Source organism: Nesoenas mayeri, assembly GCF_963082525.1.
Source record: "Nesoenas mayeri genome assembly, chromosome: 4".
In the NCBI taxonomy this organism is placed as follows: domain Eukaryota; kingdom Metazoa; phylum Chordata; class Aves; order Columbiformes; family Columbidae; genus Nesoenas; species Nesoenas mayeri.
In genome coordinates this window covers 31,165,284-31,186,431 of record NC_137540.1, presented here as the reverse complement: position 1 = coordinate 31,186,431, position 21,148 = coordinate 31,165,284, and the positions used below count along the sequence as shown (strand labels likewise).

Genomic DNA, 21,148 nt, shown 5'->3' with positions numbered 1-21,148 from the left:
ATATGCCCCGAACAGTTTTCTTCATTATTGCATATTTGTACAGCAATAACACCGCCAGGCCCCACAGAAACTGGACCTTGCTGCTCTCCATACACAGTTAAAATCTAAGATTGCAACTGCACGGTACCATATAATTTGACGCCCAAGATTTACAAAATGCCATCTGTAAAACAGCAGCTAGTGTCAGCATGACACCAAAGGAAAACCACACACTCAAGGACCTGAGTATAAGACAATCTAAACAACAGCTAAAAGAAAGCCACAATCACTGTCTTTTGCTTCAGCATTTCTAGGATTGACATTAGTTTTCTCAGAACAGGTGCAGGCCCGAGTCTCAAGGCCTCTCAAGACCCCCTCTGACTGCAGTACAGCTGCTTCCCGCAGTAACGCTACTACACTTCTGAGTGCCAGGGAAATACCTCTCAGGGAGGAGGTAAGCAGGAGAGCTGTGTGTGAGGAAGACTCGCACCCGCCTGCTAACAGGCGCCATTACAATGAGACACGAAGGCAGAGGAGGCCTTTCCAGAGCAAAGGTGAGGAACAGAAGCCCCACGTTCACCCCAAGCTGAGCAGAGCCAGCCATCACCCAGCCCCTGGTAAACACGTGGAAGTGTGTGCCTTCACCTGACTCCCCCACCCTCTACCCTGAGGAGCAGCAGAACTTTCCACAACGCCACCCACAGCCGCTGCCCCGCCCGCCCCCGAGGTGCCAGCCTGGGCGGGGAAGGATCGGGCACGAAGAGGGGCCTGCCGGGAGCTGTAGTCCGTGTCCCCGACCCGCCGCTCCGCGCAGCCGTCCCGCTCGCCGGACTACATTTCCCAGGGAGCGCCGCGGGAGCCTCTCAGCGAGGAGCAAGGCAAAATGGCGGCGGTGGCGGCGCGGGGGTGCGGCGGGGTCTGGCGCCGGACGTGGCAGCGCGGCGCTAGGGGTCCCGGTCCCGCCCCCCGCGGGCAGCACGCTGTCGCCTGTAACGCGAGAGGCGGGGCAGTGCCGGCGGGGAAGAGCGGGTACGGTGCTGGTGCGGCGCGGGGAGAGGTGCCGGTGGAGGTGGTTCTCCGCTGAGGCTGCCCGCCCTCAGGGCGTAGCCGCAGGGTGGGGGCCGGGCCCGGGGCCGCTGTTGGGCCCGAGAGCAACGTGTGCGGGAGCTGTGCGGCGGGGTGGGAGCGGCAGGGCCCCTTTAAGTGCCATCAGCTGAGCAGTGTGAGGCAGCTACAGCTTGCTGGTGGGGCAGCACGTCCTCAGCACCCGTTTACCTCATACCCCTTCCCAAACCTCCTAAACTAGGGGTGTCAAACTCGTTTTCACTGGGGGCCACATCAGCGTCGCCGTTGCCTTTGAAGGCTGATGTGGCCCCCGGTGAAAAACGAGTTTGACACCCCTGGCTTAGACAGCATTTATCTTTGCAGTGGGGCCGCGTCCCTCTGGCACGTTGGGCTGTGACAAAGGGCAGACGTAGTGCAAGCAAATTAGAAAGCGTTAGCCCGCGCGTGTTCGGAGTATAAACAACAAGGGCCGCACCAGCTCTTCGTGAATGTTTTCAAAGGGTTATTCTGGTCCAAAGGAAGCTTGCTCTTCCAGTGCAGGATTGTGAAACTTTGACAGTGTCCACGGAATTGAGCATTTTATTCCTGCTGCTGCTCTAAGTTACAGCCTGCACAAGCTAACGTGTTCTCTGGTGAAATTGAGGTTTCTTTCTGCACAGCTCATCACCTAAGAAGTTGTGCAGACACTGGCACAAGTATGCTGCTGATTCTTTAGAGACACAAATAAACATAAACCTTGAACAAACATGGCAAGAATCTCCAGGTTTCTCATCAGTGTTGTTAGTAGGACTTGAGTACTGACTGATGCACATATTTTTTTATGCAAGTGTGTGCCAACATACCTATTAAGTGGAGCCAAATGTAGTTTTTAATGTCATGATGTGTTGGGGATGCACTTCTAAAGAATGCAGGAAACAATTACTTAAATTTGCCTCCAAAATTAAAAACAAACCTAAACCAACCCAACATTTTCCCTAAACCTTGAGGCATTGTTATGCATAGTTGAAAATACCAAAGAAAATGTGTCAGTGAAAGAAAGTGTATTAGATTCTTTAAACATCTGAACCTTATTCCTTTATGATAATCATCTTCATCCTAAAGCAGCTATTAAGGTGGTATCTGCATCACTAGTTTGGCGTTTGTAGGAATGTCCTCAGCTGTTGCAGGGCAGACAGAGAACTAAAATCTTGACAATATATTACGTTCACCTTTGGAAGGAACATTGTACTTGATATATTTGTTTGAAGTTTTTCCATAGCTCACTTATCTCCTATAGCTATCTGGGTACTTATACTGCTGAAGTATTCTGCCATAGAAATGTGATTTTGTCACTGAATATTATTTGTGCCACTTCATTTGTACAAGGCCAGATAATTACTTACAGAAACTGTCAAGCAATTCATACTGTAAAGGTGACCTTTTTCTCTTGTCCCTATAAAGGTTATGGATGTGAGAATTGCAGTTACTTTTTAGATGATACAGAGAAGCTTTATTCTGTGGAATATATTCAGAGGACAGTAGCTCTCATGTTGAAGTGATGATTTCTCTATTACCAGATTACTAATGTTTATGCAAATATGCTACTAACACTGCTCTAGAGAGCCACCTTTCCCAGCATGCAAGTGACTAGCTAACAATACATAATTTATTATGCCACTTGTCTGTTGGAGATTTATAAAGCTACCTGAGAAGTAATTGATATTTATGATGATTTTGTGATTTTCACAAGGTACCAAATTAGGGTTCATCCAGCATGCAGATTTGCCTCATTAATTTCTCTAAGATTTCTCATGTAAGGAAAAGTTTAAAGTTTCAGACCATTATGTTTCTTTTTTTAATTGCATTATTTTCTGTATATAATGAAGACACTTTGCTATACAATCCCCTCTGTATATGTTGTCAGTTAGTTCTCCAGTATTGCAGCACAACTTTTGCCATTACACTGTAGATGAATTTACAACATAATTTACAATTTTTTACAATTATAATTTAATTTTATTTCCGTTCTCCTCTTTGCTTTTCAGTCTTGCTCCATGGGTGCCAGTTGTGGGTCTGGAAATTCATGCACAGATCAGTTCCAACTCAAAACTTTTCTCTGGTTCCCAAGTCCAGTTTGCAGCACCTCCTAACTCTTTGGTATCTTTCTTTGATGCATCTTTACCTGGAACTTTACCAGTAAGTTATGCTTCAACTTAATTCTATCAGGACTTATGTCAGACAACTTTGAGTATATGTCTAGTATTTTGTGCTTCCCAAGATTTGACTATAGAACTGCTCTTACATATTTTTCTATTTTCTGGTTGGTTGATAACATGAAATGCCAAGTGCTGTTTCTTTTCAGTTCACTCACTCCCTAGTTATCACTACAGAAACTTGATATCCTCTGCAAAGGAAAAAAATGAGGAGTATCTCTTCAACATGTTGAATGAATCGCAGCATTTCTCTGAGACCAGAGTGGGTGTATTTGGTTAGTATGCCACACAGGAAATTCCTTAGATATGGGAGATACTTAAAATCCTATGAAGGGAGAACATCTTAGATTTCCGAGTGGCCACTTGATGTTACTTTGCCATATGTTTGTTTATGTAGCTGTCATCTGCCATTTGGAATGTCTCACTATGGAGGTACTTATCTTCCTAAGCAGAAAGTCTCTGATTTAGGAAAGTGTCAACCATTCCTATTTCCAGAGCAAAACAATTACCTAATAAGTCTGAATAGCCAGCTAGCACATAACAATGTGATTTATTAGTGACAACATCATAAATTTTTGAAGTCACAGCTAATTATAACTTTGTGATGGCTGTGACAGTACTGCTGTAGAATTCTCTGGAAATCTAACAAATTTAATATAAAAATAATCCTTTAAAAGTATAATACAAGCTCTTACTGTACAGCAAAAATAAATGTTGAATAGACTTAGCATTGCCTCATGCAACAAGCATGCAGGGACTGTAATAGAGTGAAATTATTTAATGCAAAAGTGTTTCAGAGAGTATTAGAGTGGAAGTTTGAATTCCAGTTGCAGATGTATTTTATTTTTAATCTATTGGAAGTATTTCATCACCATAATACAGCCTTAAATAATATTCTGAAATTGAGAATTAACTTATGGCTGGATTTCTAGGGTCTCGATGTATGCGGTGTGATCCGTAAATGAGAAATGAGTTGATGTATTCATTCTGTATTTGCAAAAGTCTTGAAATCTAAGGAAGTGAATTTTAGGTGCTAATATAATTTGGACTTCACTCTGGTGTCAGTGGCAATTCAGGGCTGAGTTTCAGATCTAGCTATATTGAAATTTTGAAAATTTTCCAGAGAGAATAAGAATCTTATGCAGTCATTTGGCTTTAGGAGAATCTAGTTAGACTTAAACATGGAAAATTAGTTCCTTTCATTTGGAGGCAAGACTAGGTTAGAGAATTAATATTTAGAAAATTTAAAAGGGTTCAGGATTTTGGCTTCAGCCCTTCTACTGTACATTCTATTAATGAGCAGAAATCCTCTTAAATGGTCTAATGCTTATCTTCAGCCAAGTAGAAAAACTGTTATTGAATGAACAAAAATGATTATTTATGAAGAGTTTCATTTTTATATATGTTACTGTTTTGGGGTGGGTTTTTTTTTGCTTTTTGCTCCGTTGAAGTGCTTTACAGATGAGGTCTCACAAAGGTCTGACCTTTGTGAGAAAACCCCAGTACATGTGGGCTTTGACAGAGAATACAGCTGCACCTGACAAGCAACAGCAGGATGGTTAGCTTAATTTAAAAGTAGTGATGCTATGTTAGCTTCTACCAGCTGCTTTTAGCTGTAGGAAGAGAAGAAAGATTTTTCTCACTGTAGTACTGGCGAAAATAGAGTTGCAAGTGAATGTTAGAAAATAACATGTTCTTGCATGTTAGAATTTGACACAAAATCCAGTCAGTAATCATAGCTTTATTTTCCCCTTGTACTTGCTGCACAGGAATTAATGTTAGAGACGGATGCTTGTTCTGGAATCAAACAGTTGGCCTTGTTTTCTTGAAATAACTGTATATATTTGTACATGGTAATAGTATCTGAAGTAGAACTGGATTTTGCTGTATTTTGAAAGATGGAATGTAGTTTTTGAAAATGTCCCAGTATTTGTAAAAAAACCAAAAAACACACAAACAAAAAAAACCCCACAAATGTTCAAATGTTTATATTATTGCTGAATAAGTCTCTTTAGAAGGTAGATATTTGGCCTTTCCTTTGGATTCTGTTTTGTTGAGAAACGAAAAAATAGGAGCAAAGTTTTGCTGTCCATAGCAGAGAATAACAGCTGTTATAAACTGAGACTTATGGGATTATGGGGACACTTTTCAGTGTCACAGGGATTTAAATTTACTGTGGGACCATGAAGTGGTTGTGATAGACAATCATGCTAGTATTTGCTGCTTCACATCAGGACCAGAAAGAATAGTGCTAAAGGGAACTTTTCTGATTGCTGTACATTTCTGGGTCACTTTTGACTGTGGGTGTGAGCCTTTGCTGCACCTCTTCACAGGAGAGGGGAAACTAGAATAATATATTTAGCCCTGCTGCATCTTTCCTCTTCATATTTTTTTCCTGTAATGCAATACGGCTTATTTTATGCTTCTGCTGCAAGTATGCCTTAGGAGGACCATCACAGAGTTAGTGTCATGGCTATTTCACTGTGCTGCTCTCATAAGGTACCTGTGAGAGCCAACTACAGGCAAGACCAGCTATGCAGATACACTCCTCTTTGGCATGAGACAGCAAAAAAGATGTGGCAAAACTATGGTTGAAAAAGTAAATTTAGAAGTAACGAGACTGGACAGCATGTTCCATGCTACTCTGTACGCTTTTTGTCCCCTGTGGTGATGGAGCCCCTCGCCACTAGATCAGATAGCAGCTCAAATAACTAATGCTCTCCTTTCTTTGGGACTGCATATGACTACATTACATTCATGTAATGAAATATGCAAATGCCTGATTCTTTTACCTGCTGAATGGACTTGGCAATGATCTTAGCTTGGTGCCTTCAGAGGACAGGTTATAAAGGAAGTATTGTGCTACACGTGGTGGCATACAGTGTATCATACCTACAGATTGATCTAAAATTCTTCTGAGGATCCATGGAGGTGGTTGCACTGGTGGTCTGATTTATCCCCTTTGAAAATTCTGAGAATTTTTATAAAGGTTTATGAAGATAAGACTGGGCTCACAAAAAGAGAATCCATAATTATCTATTCTGATTATTGAGGTGACTGACTAAAGGTTAATTATAGCTCAGCCACAGAAATAAGATGGTAGATCTAGTAGCTAAGGGCTGAAACCTTTTTGTCTGTGCTTAGTCTTTGTCGCTAATCACACCAAAAGATGCACATTTTATATTTGTCTCCTGTATGACTGAAGTGAAAGCCTGATCCTGTTTCTTTGTAGGTGAGTGTATGAAGAAATAATCTAGGATTTACATAGCCAAGGTTTAAATTAATAAGATTTGGATGAATATTAGCCCTACAGCCTTAAGTATTTTGAAATTTTTGACACCTTCTTATGCATTTGAATTTCATTCTTTTCACAGTGTGAACAGCATCTTTTTTTTTAAGATAGGGTTTTTGGAAATGATCAAGCTCTGTTTCTAAAGAAGAAGAGGTAAATACCTTCTGACCTCAGAAGAAACAGAGTAAGATAGGTGTTGAACACTGCTGTAGAATAGCATATGAGATGCATGATTCTATCTGAATATTTTTTTCCCAGTTTCACTGGACATCCTTGAGGCCTTGACAACTCACTCATTGCTGCTGTCCTGTACTGAGATTTTCATATCTTGTTGTTTTAAACTCCTTTAGCTATCCCTCTGTAAATAGTGTAGAAGGAAGGATTTTGGTCCTACTGTATCTTCTCTCACCTGTATAATGACAGTCGGGCAACCAGATACACCTTTTCATGGAAGGAAGCAGGGCTAGAACAGGTATTAGCCCTTGTTCCTTCTAGTATTGCACTGCTTGCAACTTAAACTCCAAACTTTGGCTTCTCCAAAGCTGAGGAATGTCACTGCAACAGCACACAGCAGCAGAGAGCACCTGGTTTGTGCTGTTATCTTCCCCACCTTGCAGGGCTCTGCTGTTGAGATGGCCTCCCAGGGATGTGATAGGGGTAATGCCCAGTTTGGGGATGTAGAGGGTGCTTTAGTTCCTCTTCCTTTTTTGGCAGGGCATTCATGCTTGGCAGTGGCAGATACCTAGTGTTTTTCCAGATGTCTTGGGTGATAAACCGTCAGACTTAATGATGGATTTCAGATGCTATTAATCTACAGAATTTACCTGGTGCATTTGCTTTCAAAGGCACTCAGAGGTTTGTGTGAGATTTTGGTGGATCTGTCTGTCAGCTGTACATATTGGAACAGAAACAGCATTTGAAACCAGAATTGATACTTTACAGCTTGAAACTAGATTTTTTGATATCTTGTGCCTGTTAAATGTGGTGATTGCAACAGCTGCTTTACCAACTTGTGATTTCATTTTTGTTTTGACATTCCTGCTAGCATGAATATGAATTTACTCCTTTCTTATACTACTTTGCTTTCAAAAAAACCCCCTGCTTCTTAGCTTGACTTTTGATAACTACATTTTAAATTGCATGCACCTTTCATGGGGAACTGGACAATATTCTGATCTTTGCATGCATGTGGGTTTAACTTCCACTGCATAAACACTTTAACTGCTTGTTACTTCTTTCAGCAAAACTGTAATAATTGTACTGAGGGGAAAAATGAGATATTTTCTTATAAGCTGATGGTACCTTTCTGTTGTAGTCCATTCCTGATAACATTTGGGTTTATGACATGCATTATATCATCAGTGGTTAACAGTCTTTAGTTGCTCACACAGTCCCAGCTTGCTGGACTGGCAGTCCCAGTAAGCCTCTAAAAAGAAAATCCTGCTTAATTTAGAAAAAAATTATCTGAGAATGCCTTTGAGTCACCTGCCTCAGGTGACTTTCAGGGCTGGGTTATGGTGCAGGTTGTTCCTCATTCTCTTTTGTAGGGTCATTCACAGCCCTGGGATTGCCTGTAGAACTAGCCTCCTTCACTGGGGTCTGAGAAGTGTAATACTTCCTCGGTTACTGCAGTTGCTTAGCTCAACTTTATTTCATACTTAATTTTAAATGCCATTTTTCTGGAGACACCTTGGCTTTTGTGCTTTGAAGTATTTGGTGACATTTGTTGCTCTTCTCTCAAGGTTTGAAAGAGTCCCCTGTAAGGTCTTCTCTTGCTTTTTGCTATTTCTTGTTTATTTGTGAGAAGTTCTGACACTCATTCTGGGTGTTTTAATCTTTTTGTCAAGGCTAACAATTCCTGTAGAGCTTTGTCTCCTTAGCACCTCAGTAACTATTGAGCTCTTTTTGTTGTTCTTGTTGGCTTTCCTGTTCATCCTTAACAGGTCCCTCTGGCTGATGTAAACTTGCCAGTTAGAACATCATTGAGTTGATAAAACATCTTGCTATCACCTATTTCAGCAGATCCTTCAATGCATCATTGATGTTATCTCTGTATTTTATCTCTTTTTGTGTGGTATTTTTTTTTATTGCTTTACACAGATCTTTTTCTGCTTCTTAGTGGGGACCAGGAGTTTGCAGTATCTTGCTTCCTTTCTTTCACACAGTTCTGTTACTGCAGTTATTGTACCATCTTTGATACTTTTGGACAGCACAACTGTTACATGACAACCAGACAGATCGGAGTCCCCTCCTTCTGCATTCAGTCTGAACTTGGTGCTGAATTGCATATTGGCTTTTGCAGTAGTTTTTGTTAGTGGACTTGGAATTTCTTTAAGTTGAAACCATGAGTGGATTTTTTGGGAGACAAATTTCTATTACTTCTGTTATCAGTCACTATATATGCTCTGGCATCCTTAAGTGTTTGATGTAATTTTCTCTCAGTATGTAGACAAACAGTCTGGTTCCATGTAACTCCCTTTGTGGAAATCCAAGGTAGTGTATTATATATATGTATACAAAAGCAGTGCTTCGTTAAGCAAAAGTTTCTGTCACAATCATGGTTCTACCAATTTCTTAGAATTTTAACTTTGCAAACTGACATATTGCTTCTTTGTTCTTCTTAATATCTTTTTTCTCTGAAGAGTTTTTTCATTGAAAGGTATGTAGGAAACATTGTCCAACAGTAATGACAGATAATTGTAGACTGGGTCTTTGTTCGCTTCGTGGTTAGCTGTCTGCTATGTAATGTTGTGTAACTGTCAGGTTTATGTATTTTTTTTCAAACTTACCTTGGTGCGGTTAGGCTGTAATAGGTTCCTGGGGTAAAAATAATTTCTGTGTTCCCTCTGATTATCAGTCACCTCACTACATTAAATATATTATTACTATGTATTTGATTTTGAGGATTACGTAAGGTTCTGCAACTAGTTTTTATTATTTACATGTGCAAATTTTGCCACCGTAACCATTGTTTTTGTCCAGTGAGGTGGTAGATGCCCCATTCTTGGAAACATTCAGGCTGGATGGGGCTCTGAGCAACCTGATCTGGTTGAAGATGTCCCTGCTCATTGCAGGGCGCTTGGACTAGGTGACCTTTGGAGGCCCCTTCCAACCCAAGGTATTCTATGATGCTATGATTCTATGATTGTTTTTTGTACAGAAACGTTAGTTTTGCAGTTTCACTGCCAAGTTCAGACTAAATTGCCTCATGAAGAGGAAATGAGCAGTTAAGTCTCTTCTCCCCAGTGATCTCAGCTTTATTTGGGCTGCTGCTATTCTGGTATTTGTGACACGTTGTACTCCATTTGGGATATTTGATGAAATGTGGAGAAGATGGGGGTATCATGGAGGAGAGAGTGTCGAGGTCACTGCTCAGGTAAAACCAACAAGGTTTTAGTCTTCATCGGTTCTGCTATACCAGTTTATTAAAGAATTTTAGCTTGCTTTCTTAATAGCTTTCTGCAAGACTTGTTGCATTATGTCACCTCCTGTTTTCCTGAAGTCCTGTCTCAACGTGTGATGAACAGCCTCTGATTTACTCTCAATTTGTATGTTGTGCTCTCTTAAGAGACATCTGGGTCAGCCTGGAGGGAAAGATGCTGCCTCTCTGGGGAGCAAATAAGCATGTTTCAGGAGAGGGCAAATAGAGGAAAAAAGAATGAGAGAGTCAGATCAAAGGGCTGGGAGTTTTTAGTGTGTTTTTAGTATGGGCTCTCAGACACTCAAAGATTGCAAGAAGGAGCAGAGAGCAAATAGCCAAGGCTTAGGAATGATGGAAAATGACAGTCAATGTATATCAAAGGCCAGAATTCATTCCAACTCAGAAAACCACAGCGCTGGCCCTCACCAAGCCTACAAGCAAAGGACCATCTTACAAGGATAAAGAGAGCAGGGGCTGGTTTATAAATTCTGTTCTCAGTGCTAAGTGCTCAGAATTTCCTGTTTAACGAGTTAAACAATCTAGGTTATATTGAAGAAGGCAGATGTTATTCATGTTTAAAACCTTTATTTTGTGGAGCTCAGTGTAGGAAAACAGGCCTGAGAAGGTCCACCTCAAAGCTCTGGTTGACTTTGGGTTTGATCACATTCTGTAACTTAGATTTTAGCCATTGCTCAGTCCCCTACCTCTAGAAGCATTGAAGTGTTTTCACTTGATCTTCCTGATAGAAAGACCATAGAAACACAGTGTTTGATTGTGGATATCATGAACCATTATATTGCCATTGTGTTGTTCTGTCTCCCCCTGTGGGTTCTTCTGCTTGGGACTGGTTCTGCATGGTAGAAGTTTATTTGATTTTAGCTACTGCTGATGGGATCTGAGGCATGAAGATCACTGATTTGGGGCAATGCCACTGGATTGGCTGCTTTCCTACCACCCCAGAAAATGGATTTTTTTCATTGAGATCTGAGCGCTTTGCCCGCACAGTGGTCTGAATGGATTTTTCCTTCTGTGGTTTTTTTTTTGAGCAACCCCTGTCTCAAAGGGCTGAGAAACCCAGAAGTCAATCTGTATTTGAATAGCTTTGTATCTGCTCACACCTTCCCAGTTTTCTTACACCCAGGGGTCAGCATCTTTCCCTACTGCTGCTGAATTTTGCTGGTCATCGCTGCCCCTGGAAGATGCTTCCTCCAATTCTAAGCCTTGTGATATGTTTTGTGTAGGAGCATATGTTTTTGGTACCAGACTGCAGAAAGATAAGTTACAAAGTATATTAAGGTATATTTAATGCCTGTCTACACCCCCACCTCCCCCCACCCCGCCTCCATCTTCCTTTGCTTCTTCAGCTTCTCAGTTGCCATTTGGTTCTCTTTTCTTAAGCTGGAAACTCTTTCTATTAATTGAAGATCTTAATTTAAAATGTCTGGTGCTTCCTCACCTACTCTTTTGCCCCTTTCCTTATGGATAAGAACATAACGCTCATATTAGGGGAGGAAATATGCTGTGAAGTCGACACTGGACTGAAAATCAGAATGCCCTAAATGAAACTACTTATTAGATTTCCCCTGCAGTTAGAGACCTCAGTTTTTGGAACACGTGCACTCTTTGCAGACCAAACACATGACAAGGCTTAGTTTGGCTTGTTTTTTACATTTTTACTGTGTGCTTAGAGGGATGGGGTCTGATTGTATACCTATTGACATAAATAGATCATTTGGGAAATGGTTAGCTCTTCATTTATTGTAATGTACATTCTGTACATGCATAGCTACAAGGCAGTTACGCCCTTCTGTGTGTGTGGGAGGATGCCAAGGAAGAAAACTGCACTGAAGTATTCATCTGCAGTGTCAGACTGAACAGTCACAATTACATTTGGACTAAGTAGATATGAGTAGTTTATTTTGAAGTTTAACTTGAGATTGCACTTCAAAGAACCATATATGGAAGCAAGTTAGTACTTTTAACACAGGAGGAATAGCAAGACTGAATATATCCATTAGTGGAAGCAAATAAAAATCAGAGTGATATGAAATGGGAGTGCTGGGAAATATGATTAGATGTATCTGTTGAGGTTTCTAAAGATTACTGCTGGGTCTACAGAGAGCTGGCTAAGTACATTGCATTGCTTCCTTCTTCTAGCTGTTATTTTGAATAAAAAGGAGCTAAAATTAAATGTTTCTTAGATAAACAGTCCTGTAGTTAATCTGATTAATGCTGATTTCTTCATGATTGTAAGAAAGAATTAAGGTCTTAACATAGCTAATTAATATGAAATCTGCTTTATTAAAATGTGTGACCTGGAATAAAAAACTTTTAAAGTTTCCACGGACTTATTTTCATTTTACTGTTTTTAGTACAAGGAATACTTTGTTCCATAGTTTAGGTTTCCTGGGTGCCAACGTTATGGCAAAGATTACTTTTTGTTTTTTTTTTAAACGTAGCACAAATAAACTTTTTTGCAGGAGAGAGATCTAGATGTTTCTTCTCTTTTTTTCCCTCAGTTATCCTATATGGTACTCATTAGCAAAACAAGAAGCTGCATACCTACTGTCTTTAAAATTTTAAAATTATCGTTTACTAAATATAGAACCATACATCTTCACCTAAAAGGGAGCCAGCTTTCTGTAATGTTAATATAAGGAGTAAACCTGCTGTTAAAGAAAAAGCTGTTAAAAAGTTGCTTTTGGTGGGAATTTATGCCATTGAAGGTATTGTGTATAGTTTTGTGTAGCTATTGAATAGCCTTGTATTTCAAACCAAGGTATGGACTAAACTGACCTTGCAAATAAAGATGATACATTTTTAAAAGGAGTCTCTCCACTTGTGAACTAGATGTAAAGAATAGGTGAATATCAGAAAAAGAGAGATCTTGGCTGAATTGTTCTTTCATTCCTTTAGCACTCAGTTACCATGGTGCTCTAGCAGGATAGTGTAGCTACAAGGGAAATGGTCCTGGTGTTGTGATGCCATTGTTAAGGTTTTTCATGAGTTTCCAATACAAACAATTTCATTTCCTTTTGTGATAGCTCTCTAGGATTTTCTTTAACTACCTAGGAGAGATGCTTCAATTTTAGAAGACCAGAAATATTTAAAAAAGCTTTATGGGCGCTTGTCTTTTGTCCATAGCTATTGCAGAAGCTACATATCTTTCTTTCAATGTCAGCACTTTACTAACATACCAGACTGGCAGCTTGTCAGTTCAAGCCAGTAATTTAAATCTTTGGTGCTAGTCAAAGCTGTCTACTTAATAACAGCTTACTGCATAAACAAGCTTGGGGGACTTACTCTAGATCATTAGTATGGGAAGTTTCACATACTGAATTGATGTTTATCAGTGCAGATTATTTGAAAAGCTAGGCTTGTTTGAAGGAAAAGTAGTAGTTTGCTTAAACAACTCTGCTTTATGTGCACAGTCTTGATCACCGGAATGGGTAGTGGTAGGCACTTCAGAAACGGAGCAGTTAAGTTTTGATTTTTGAGGAAGTAGAGGGTCATTTATTTATTTATTTGTTTGAGCCAAACAGAGCAGAGGAATCAGATTGGCATGGTAGACATCTCAGTATGCCATAGTGAGAAAGATGTGCTTTGCAATGCCTTCTGCCCCCACCGAGGTCGATAAAGTAGCACAGGAGGTTGTACTAGTGGGTGAGTAATGGTGTGTATACAATGTTTTATCTAGCATGACCCAGTACACTGGGAACACATACACATTACGTTCATGTAAATGCTTAGTAATAATACATAGAAAATAATCAATATTTCACATTTTTGTGTCAGTTCTTCCCCAGAGCCACCAAAATGTTTCATCACCAGTAGTGCAAAAGCTTGTCACTGGTGTAAGTACCTATGTGGGATTTATTTCCTTCACCTCTAAACAGTGTTATCCCTTAGGGCACAGAGTAAGATACACTCTGCCTTGTTTGAACAAAAAATTGAAGAGCAAGTTGTCAAAGGCAGTAGTTGTAGTGTAATCATTAGCTAAACTCCACCTGTATTTGAAGGGTGTGCCATGGGGCTCTGACTGCAACTCGGGAGCTGGGTTTTGTCTTATTCTCCAGTTGTGACTACCAGTCACAACCCCTGCACCATCTGGAAATGTAGCAAGACACCAGTTCACTACTTTGACGCAGTGGTGTTTAGAATTTACGCGGTCCTTATAGAGCCTTAATGGTTTCTGATGACCAGTTGTTAAAGGGCTGACTGGCATGGTCCTCCCTGATTTATAAAGCTGAACAGAATCATGCCATAATGCTATTATAGAAGGAAATTTTGCCCATGTATTTAAAAATACATTATTTTAAACATTGAACAATTTGACTAGCACTGTTACAAGCTTCCTTAAACAGTAAAAAAAGTATTTGTACTGTCTGGAAGCATTTAATTGTTGAAAACAGGACCATCTACTATATAATGAACAGCAGCTATGATACTAAAATAATATTTCGTAGTTACCAATTTTACTTAGGTTATAGTCTGGACTACTTGTGTTCATTTTGCTGTGGATCAGTATTTCAAAGGGAAACTGTTCTTCCTTTTTTCTCATTTCAAATTTGCTTTATGGATCTTTTAAATTTTTTAATAAATAAAATATGCCCAAACAGATGATGTGTTCTAGTTAGCCATATATAACTACACTAAAGATCTGAACGTTCCCTCATTAAATGTCTTAAATATTTAATTTCTTGTCTGTATAAGCAATTTTAAAGTTACATGAAGAGTATCATGTGTTTTCTCTTATTATTTTGATTTTTTAAATATTAGACGAGTAAAGCAAAGATTCCTTTTCCAGCTGAAGACATGGGATGATGAGGAATGTACAGCTGCTTAATCTGTTTTCAGAAATCAGGATGGAGAATGTAAAAAGTAAATACTGCCAGAGAAACTGAAGAAAACATTATTTAAGCCTTTTATGTTCTGGTCAATGCAGCTGAAGTCATGTAGATTCTTTTACATAATGTGCCCCTTTAATGCTCCTGCTGTAAATTGACTTCCTGGCAGCTGTACAGTGCAGAATAAGATGGATAAATTCTGTTCCTGTTTCAAAATACTGTAAGTGTGAGCATGTCAAGAGTTGTGCTAAGACAAATTCAGCCTTTTTTTCTTTTCTGTTTTATCTATTTGATATTAGTTAAACCAACTGTTAAATTACTGAGAGCACACCTGAAAAAAAAAAACCATGAAACATTGCCAGTTTGTACTTTTTGGAGTTGAATTTTCTTTCTTCTCTGGATCCTGACCCTGCTGAGGAGATAGAAGGGTGTAGCTCTGAGAGTGATGGGTTGGCGGTGAGAAACCGCACTTAACTCTTTCATTTCTTCATGAAGGCCTTACTGGGTCTTCAGATCATGTGTTCTAAGAGAACCTTCATCCCTGAGGTTACCTGGGTACTGGAAATGCATGTGTACTTGTAGCCATGGGATAAATTGATATCTCTTTAGTTGTGTTCTAGCAAAGCGGGTAAGTGTGCTTAATTACGTCCTGGTTAAGCATAGGATTGAAATCCAGATGTAGATACTAATGAATTCACTGTGGATCTGTTGTTGCAGGTGTTCTGAAGTGTTTTACTGAAATGGCACTGCAGTCCCTAATCCAAGTCCTGTGGTTACAGTTCCCAGTATGAGTTGACAGCTGGTTACGAATGAATTATCATTTGCTATGATTTGTTTCTTTCACCCTTGAAGATTCAAAAGTACTGGAATGTTTGCAAAAGCTGCAAGCCGGACAGTGCACACCACCTTATGTGGCAACACAAAATGACTGAATGGCTTGTTTTTTCATCTTAAAGCTTTGCAGATTTGTAGCTACCATGACTTTGATGATGAATAAGAACTACCCACACAAGGAAAGAGATCTAATGGTGGCTGAAGGCAAGCAAAGCTGAATATATGCTCCATATAAGGCAGTGTGTGGGAGACACATTTGTTACATACTGAGTATCTGAGCAAAACCATGTGTCATGTTTCCTTAGGTTCTCAACAGGCGGTGCGTAGAAGCAGCAGTGATGACGGGCCTAGCACTCAACTGCAGCATAAACAAGAAGTCGTTGTTTGACAGAAAACACTATTTCTATGCAGATCTACCTGTAAGTATGCAGTATAGCTGTTCCCTTTATGGCTGTAGGAAAGGACAAATCTGGAGTATGGATGGTAACAGGGCATGAGTGAAGAGATGCTTTTTCTGTTTTCAGTCAGTGCTCTGCTCACCCCAACAGGATGCTGAGGATCCCTGATGAATAGACAGCTGTACCCTGGTGCTCACTGATTGAGTATGATTGCTCTGATTGCTGACTGCTTTCTTAACTGCACGATTCCAATAGCTTAATGTAATTGAATTGGGAGCTGGAGCTGCTTTGCCCTTTAAGATCTCCATTCCTGGTGTTTAGTACTAATCGTGTGTTAGGGTAAAAGCAATCTGATAATAGTCCTTCATTTAAAGTGAATGTATAACATACACAGGTTCCAGTGGTATAAACATAATAGCGTCTTTTGTGTATGTGCTTTAGGGAACTAAAAATATTTAATTTCCTTTTTAAGCTTTGTCAGTCAGTAGTTCCAATAAAAACCAAAACAAAACCCAAAACAAACAAACAAACAAAACACCAACCACAAAAACCAACCAAGAAACTGATTATTTGCAGTATGGTTTGTTGGTGGCTTTCGTCTTTGGTAGAAGGTGTCACTGGAAGTCAAATGCATTTTGCCATACTTGATATGAGTGTAGAAATATTGAAATAATTTAAGAACCTGACTTCTGTCATTACAACAGGATGCAGAAGTGTTTGAGCCTTATTTCTGTTTTAATGAAATTAAACCTTTCTAATTTTTTTTCTGTCAGTTTATTTGTACTGAACATTCAGTTTGATACTAACCTGCCAAAGTGAGGACACTAGTTTTACTTCTTGTGATTTCAGGGTGAAGATCTGATGACTGCATTAAAATGTCTGCTTCTAATTTATCTGAGAAAGATCAGGCATTTTAGTTTATCCTCCCTTTAAGTGAGGTGTTTTGGTCATCCAGAGGAGCAGAATAAGAGATTTCTCAGTTCCCAAATTAATGTGTAGAGGGGCTGCGTTATTAACCAAACTATTTTCTCTGCCACTCTTTTGTTCAGACATTGGAAATATTTTGAAGTTACACAAAGCATATTCAAATACAATTGCTTCCCACCTTAGAAAGAGAATTACGTTATAGTTGTCCACTGGAGTCCTAGGTCTCAGAAGAGATTTCTGTTCTGTTTTTGTCTAGTTTGGCAACTTGTGGCTCTTCTGTGTAGTTGATGTAATTACTGATATGGTTTCTGGGGATAACTTTGCTAATGTTTGTGAGCCATTAAGAGGCCCTTTTGTTGGGGGCTCTGTAGCAAGCTACTGGGAATGGGAGACACAAACTTACCCGTTTGATTTGCCAATACCTTTTTTACATGCAAAACCATCTTAAAGCCCATTTCCAGACCTGAAGGAGAAAAAAAAAAGTGAAATAACAGGAAATAAACATGACTTCCAAAATTCCTTTGTGTATCATAAAGAAAGACCAAAACCATCACAGATATGTTTGCAAGCCACCTTTGGTGCTTCTGCTGTTAAACTGAAAACATTCTCTCATATTCTTGTGATGTCTGCTGCTATCAGTCTGCTGCATAGAAGCTATATGGAAGAATGTAGTTATAGGGAAGAAACTGCATCCATGTGTTTAGAGGAGAAGAATGAGGTGGAAGAAGGTGTCTGCAGCACCAAGTGGGCTGCTGTTGTCTGCAGACATGAGTTAGAGTATCCTCTGGTCAGATAAGCATGGAAATTTGGTCAAGGAGGTGCTGACACATTTTATTAGCTTGAAACATGTAATTCTGGCTTTCTACTGGCTGACTTCTACAGTTTAAGCACTGACAGTAAACTGCTTGACCTGCATTTCATAGTGAAACAGTCTAGTCAGGAACCCTGTAATAGGATGCAGAGTTTAGGCTAATGAGCTCCATAGAACAGATAAATCCAGTTCTTAGGGTTGTTTCACAAAGGGATTATTGTTACTCTTGAAAATGGGGCTTTGAATGGGAAATGGGATTCCTGTTATTTATTGTCACTCACTATTTCAGACTTTTAAAAAATCATTTTAATGAGAAGTTTTAGGAGATGGGAAGAGCTGTGTGATTAGCTTAGGCTGCGTAGAGTCACCTATTTTATTTTTCTGATAGTGATCATGGCTAGAAGGTCATGCACTTCATTGCATATATAAATTGAGCTGTTCTCAGGGCCAGACCATTGTTCTCCATTCCAGTGTACTGTCACCATCTCTACATTTTAGAGTAAACTCATTCTTCCTGCAAAATATACAAATGTGCTCCCAATTCATTAAAATCTGGTAGGCTTTTTTTTTTTTTTCAGTTCTCACCACTGAGGGCATGAGCAGGCTATGAAGGAGGAAGAGATGGGGACCTTACATCAATGGAGTAATTGATTCACTTTTGTGTTTCTACATCATTGCAGTTATTCCAGTACCTTGTGACTGGCAGCCCTTTTTCTGGCTAGGTGTTTCCCCTTTGAATGGAGTCCCAGGCACGAGGTGACATTTATCAGCTGTGTGCCTTCCATGGGATTGCTGTGTTTATCTTTGAAATTGCTACATAAATGAAATAGAGCTTTCTCATTTTCTTGATTTCCCCCCACTTCCCTCTCTGTCTCTTCCCCTCTAATGAGTAAAGTTCTGCACAGGCAGAGAGGGATATTCAGCCTGATGGGAGGATTAGTGATAGTCTTAGCTTTGGGATGGAGGTACAGTAACTAACTTCAGACAAGATTTAACATGATCATGAAACCACAGGAGTGGAAGAACCTCTTCTGGTCCATTTCCTGACCCAAGGCAGTATCAGTGAAATTTATGTCATCCTTGGCAAGTGGTTGTGCAGTTGATCATTGATTATTTCTGCATTACTCTAGTGTCTTATACTTGCCTGTGTTGAGGAATGCTCGTATTTTTTCCAGACCTCCAGCTTTTCACAGTGATGTTGAATTCTAGGCCCATCTTCTAGCTTGCTTTCTTTCCAGCTAAGCAAAATAACTTCTGAATTTACATGTGCATGTGTTCTATCCTCTTATATAGGTCACTATGGAAGATGTTGCATTTTCAGTTTTGTTCTTAGTCTGTAATATTTGTACTTGTCCATGCTGCTGCTTTCTGAAAAGTGAATGTTTTATTCGAGTATAAAGCTGATTTTGTTGACAGGCTGGCTATCAAATCACTCAGCAAAGAGTTCCTATTGCGGTAAATGGAAGTCTGTCGTACAGTCTCTGCATAGACAACAAAATGAGCCAGATGGTGACCAAAACTGTGAGGATTAAACAAATTCAGTTGGAGCAAGACAGTGGAAAGAGTCTCCATGATGACACAAGGAGCCAGACTCTCATTGACTTGAACAGGGCTGGTAGGCTTGGATTGTTTTCCTGTTTTTCTCCTTTCTGTGTAAGATGAGTCTTTAAAGGTACATAGATGACAGGGAACAGGCAAAAAACAAAACCAGCCTGATGCCTCTCTCCTTGAAAATAAAAATACATCAAAATGGCCATTACAGTTGAAGCAGGGGAATACTTGAGTTTTTTAATGGCCAGTGGACCTTTCCCATTGTTGTTGGCTGATGGTGGTTGGCAATAACAAGTAAAAAAAATCTGTTTACTCCATTTTGCTCAAAACTGTGTGTATCAGCCACATACAGCCACTCTGCTATTTATGCTTTTGCCACTCTATGTGGTGTTAAAGTATCATAGACCTAGTGATTCAGGTTTGCGTATAGAAGGAGCAGCTGTTGGAATTTGTCAGTTGTGAGTCAGACATCTATTATAATTATTAACTTTGAAAACATGTAGATTTTCTCTTTAAACTTTGAAATTGTAAATGGAGTGAACTAAAACAGCACATAACATGGGCAGCAGCCCAGATGGCCCAGCCTAACTGGGACACAGTGCTCCGTTGTCCACTGAAGTTAAGGGCTGTGGCTGCTCATGTTCATTGAAAACTGGATCCTGAAGCTAAAAACTAGGCTACATCTGTTTACAGTTCTGTCTTTTCCAAATGAATATAAGATTAGCAAACTTGAATCTGGAATCAGATTGGCTTTAAATGGGAATTCTAGAGAAAGGCTGAAGACGGATGTGTCCTGATCTGCGTGTTCTCAAAGAGTGTAGGATTGCCTGTGATTTGTCTGTTCCTTTAAAAAAATAGGAGGAAAAGTTTTTATAGCAATCTGCAGCTAGGCCCATAGTGACAGTTACTAAATAATACATGGAGGTTTATTTATTTCAAAAAAAGCCCAAGTGCTTTCATGTGTTTAGCCAGTTGCACTCTAATATGCCAGGATCAAAAGCTATTGTTGAAAGTCTCCTGTATCTTTCCCTGATAGGAGTTGGCCTCATGGAGGTTGTCATGGAGCCTGATATGTGCTGTGGGGAAGAAGCAGCTGCAGCAGTGAGAGAGCTTCAGCTCATTCTTCAGACACTTGGGAGCAGCCAGGCAGTCATGGCAGGTACAGAAGGGGGAAGGGCACGTTCCCTTGTCACCAGTAATTCTCTGCATTTGCAGGAGTTTTGCAGCTTCTGGTTATTTTGCTCTGTGGTTGCTTGTAATGCATAGCCTTTTCTAGCTGTTGTTTTTGCGATCTACAGAGCCTGTGCTAACGTCTGCCATGCTTCAGGTGTCCTTGCGGGCCTGTCTTCATCTGCAGAGCTTTGCAGTGCTAGATTTTATGTTGCCTCACGCAATAATTTTGCAGGATGAACCTAAGCAGGAAGGAGTGTCCCCAGGGTTCTTGTGGTGTTTCTCCCTGTCTGTCCTCATCTTGCCTGCCACAACAGTGCAGCACAGAAGATCTGTAGTAAGGATTAATTTTAGAATATGAAGTTATGGGACAAAGTAATGGGAGCATGAATCATCTTGTATGTTGTGTGTAAGGTCTCAGCTAGTCATAAAATGGGTGTAGGCAGTAAACTTGTGCTGATGTCATAGGTGAGATGTGGTAAATGACAGCACATAGCAGACATGGGTACTGGGCTAATTTGACAATGAGGCTGCAGCTTTTGTCCTGCTTGATCATTTCACATGCTCACTCTGTCTCTCGCTCTCCTCCAGCATTATGTTCACTACGTCTCAGCTCTTCCCACTAGGGAGATCACTGCTGGTCTGGCAAGGTGGGCCAGAA

General features: G+C 40.1%; 1 protein-coding gene across 2 annotated transcripts in view; it reads left to right on the top strand.

The window, feature by feature from the left end:
* Positions 1-862: 862 nt before the first annotated feature.
* Positions 863-21,148, top strand: part of GATB (glutamyl-tRNA amidotransferase subunit B) — a gene marked incomplete at its 5' end in the record, with an annotated part of 43,379 nt that continues 23,093 nt past the window's right edge. For both annotated transcript variants that reach the window (XM_080344369.1, XM_080344370.1), the window contains 5 exons: positions 863-1,008; positions 3,069-3,219; positions 15,936-16,049; positions 19,183-19,381; positions 20,354-20,476. In XM_080344369.1, coding sequence (XP_080200495.1) covers positions 863-1,008; positions 3,069-3,219; positions 15,936-16,049; positions 19,183-19,381; positions 20,354-20,476 — 733 coding nt within the window. The remainder of the gene's footprint in view (positions 1,009-3,068; positions 3,220-15,935; positions 16,050-19,182; positions 19,382-20,353; positions 20,477-21,148) is intronic.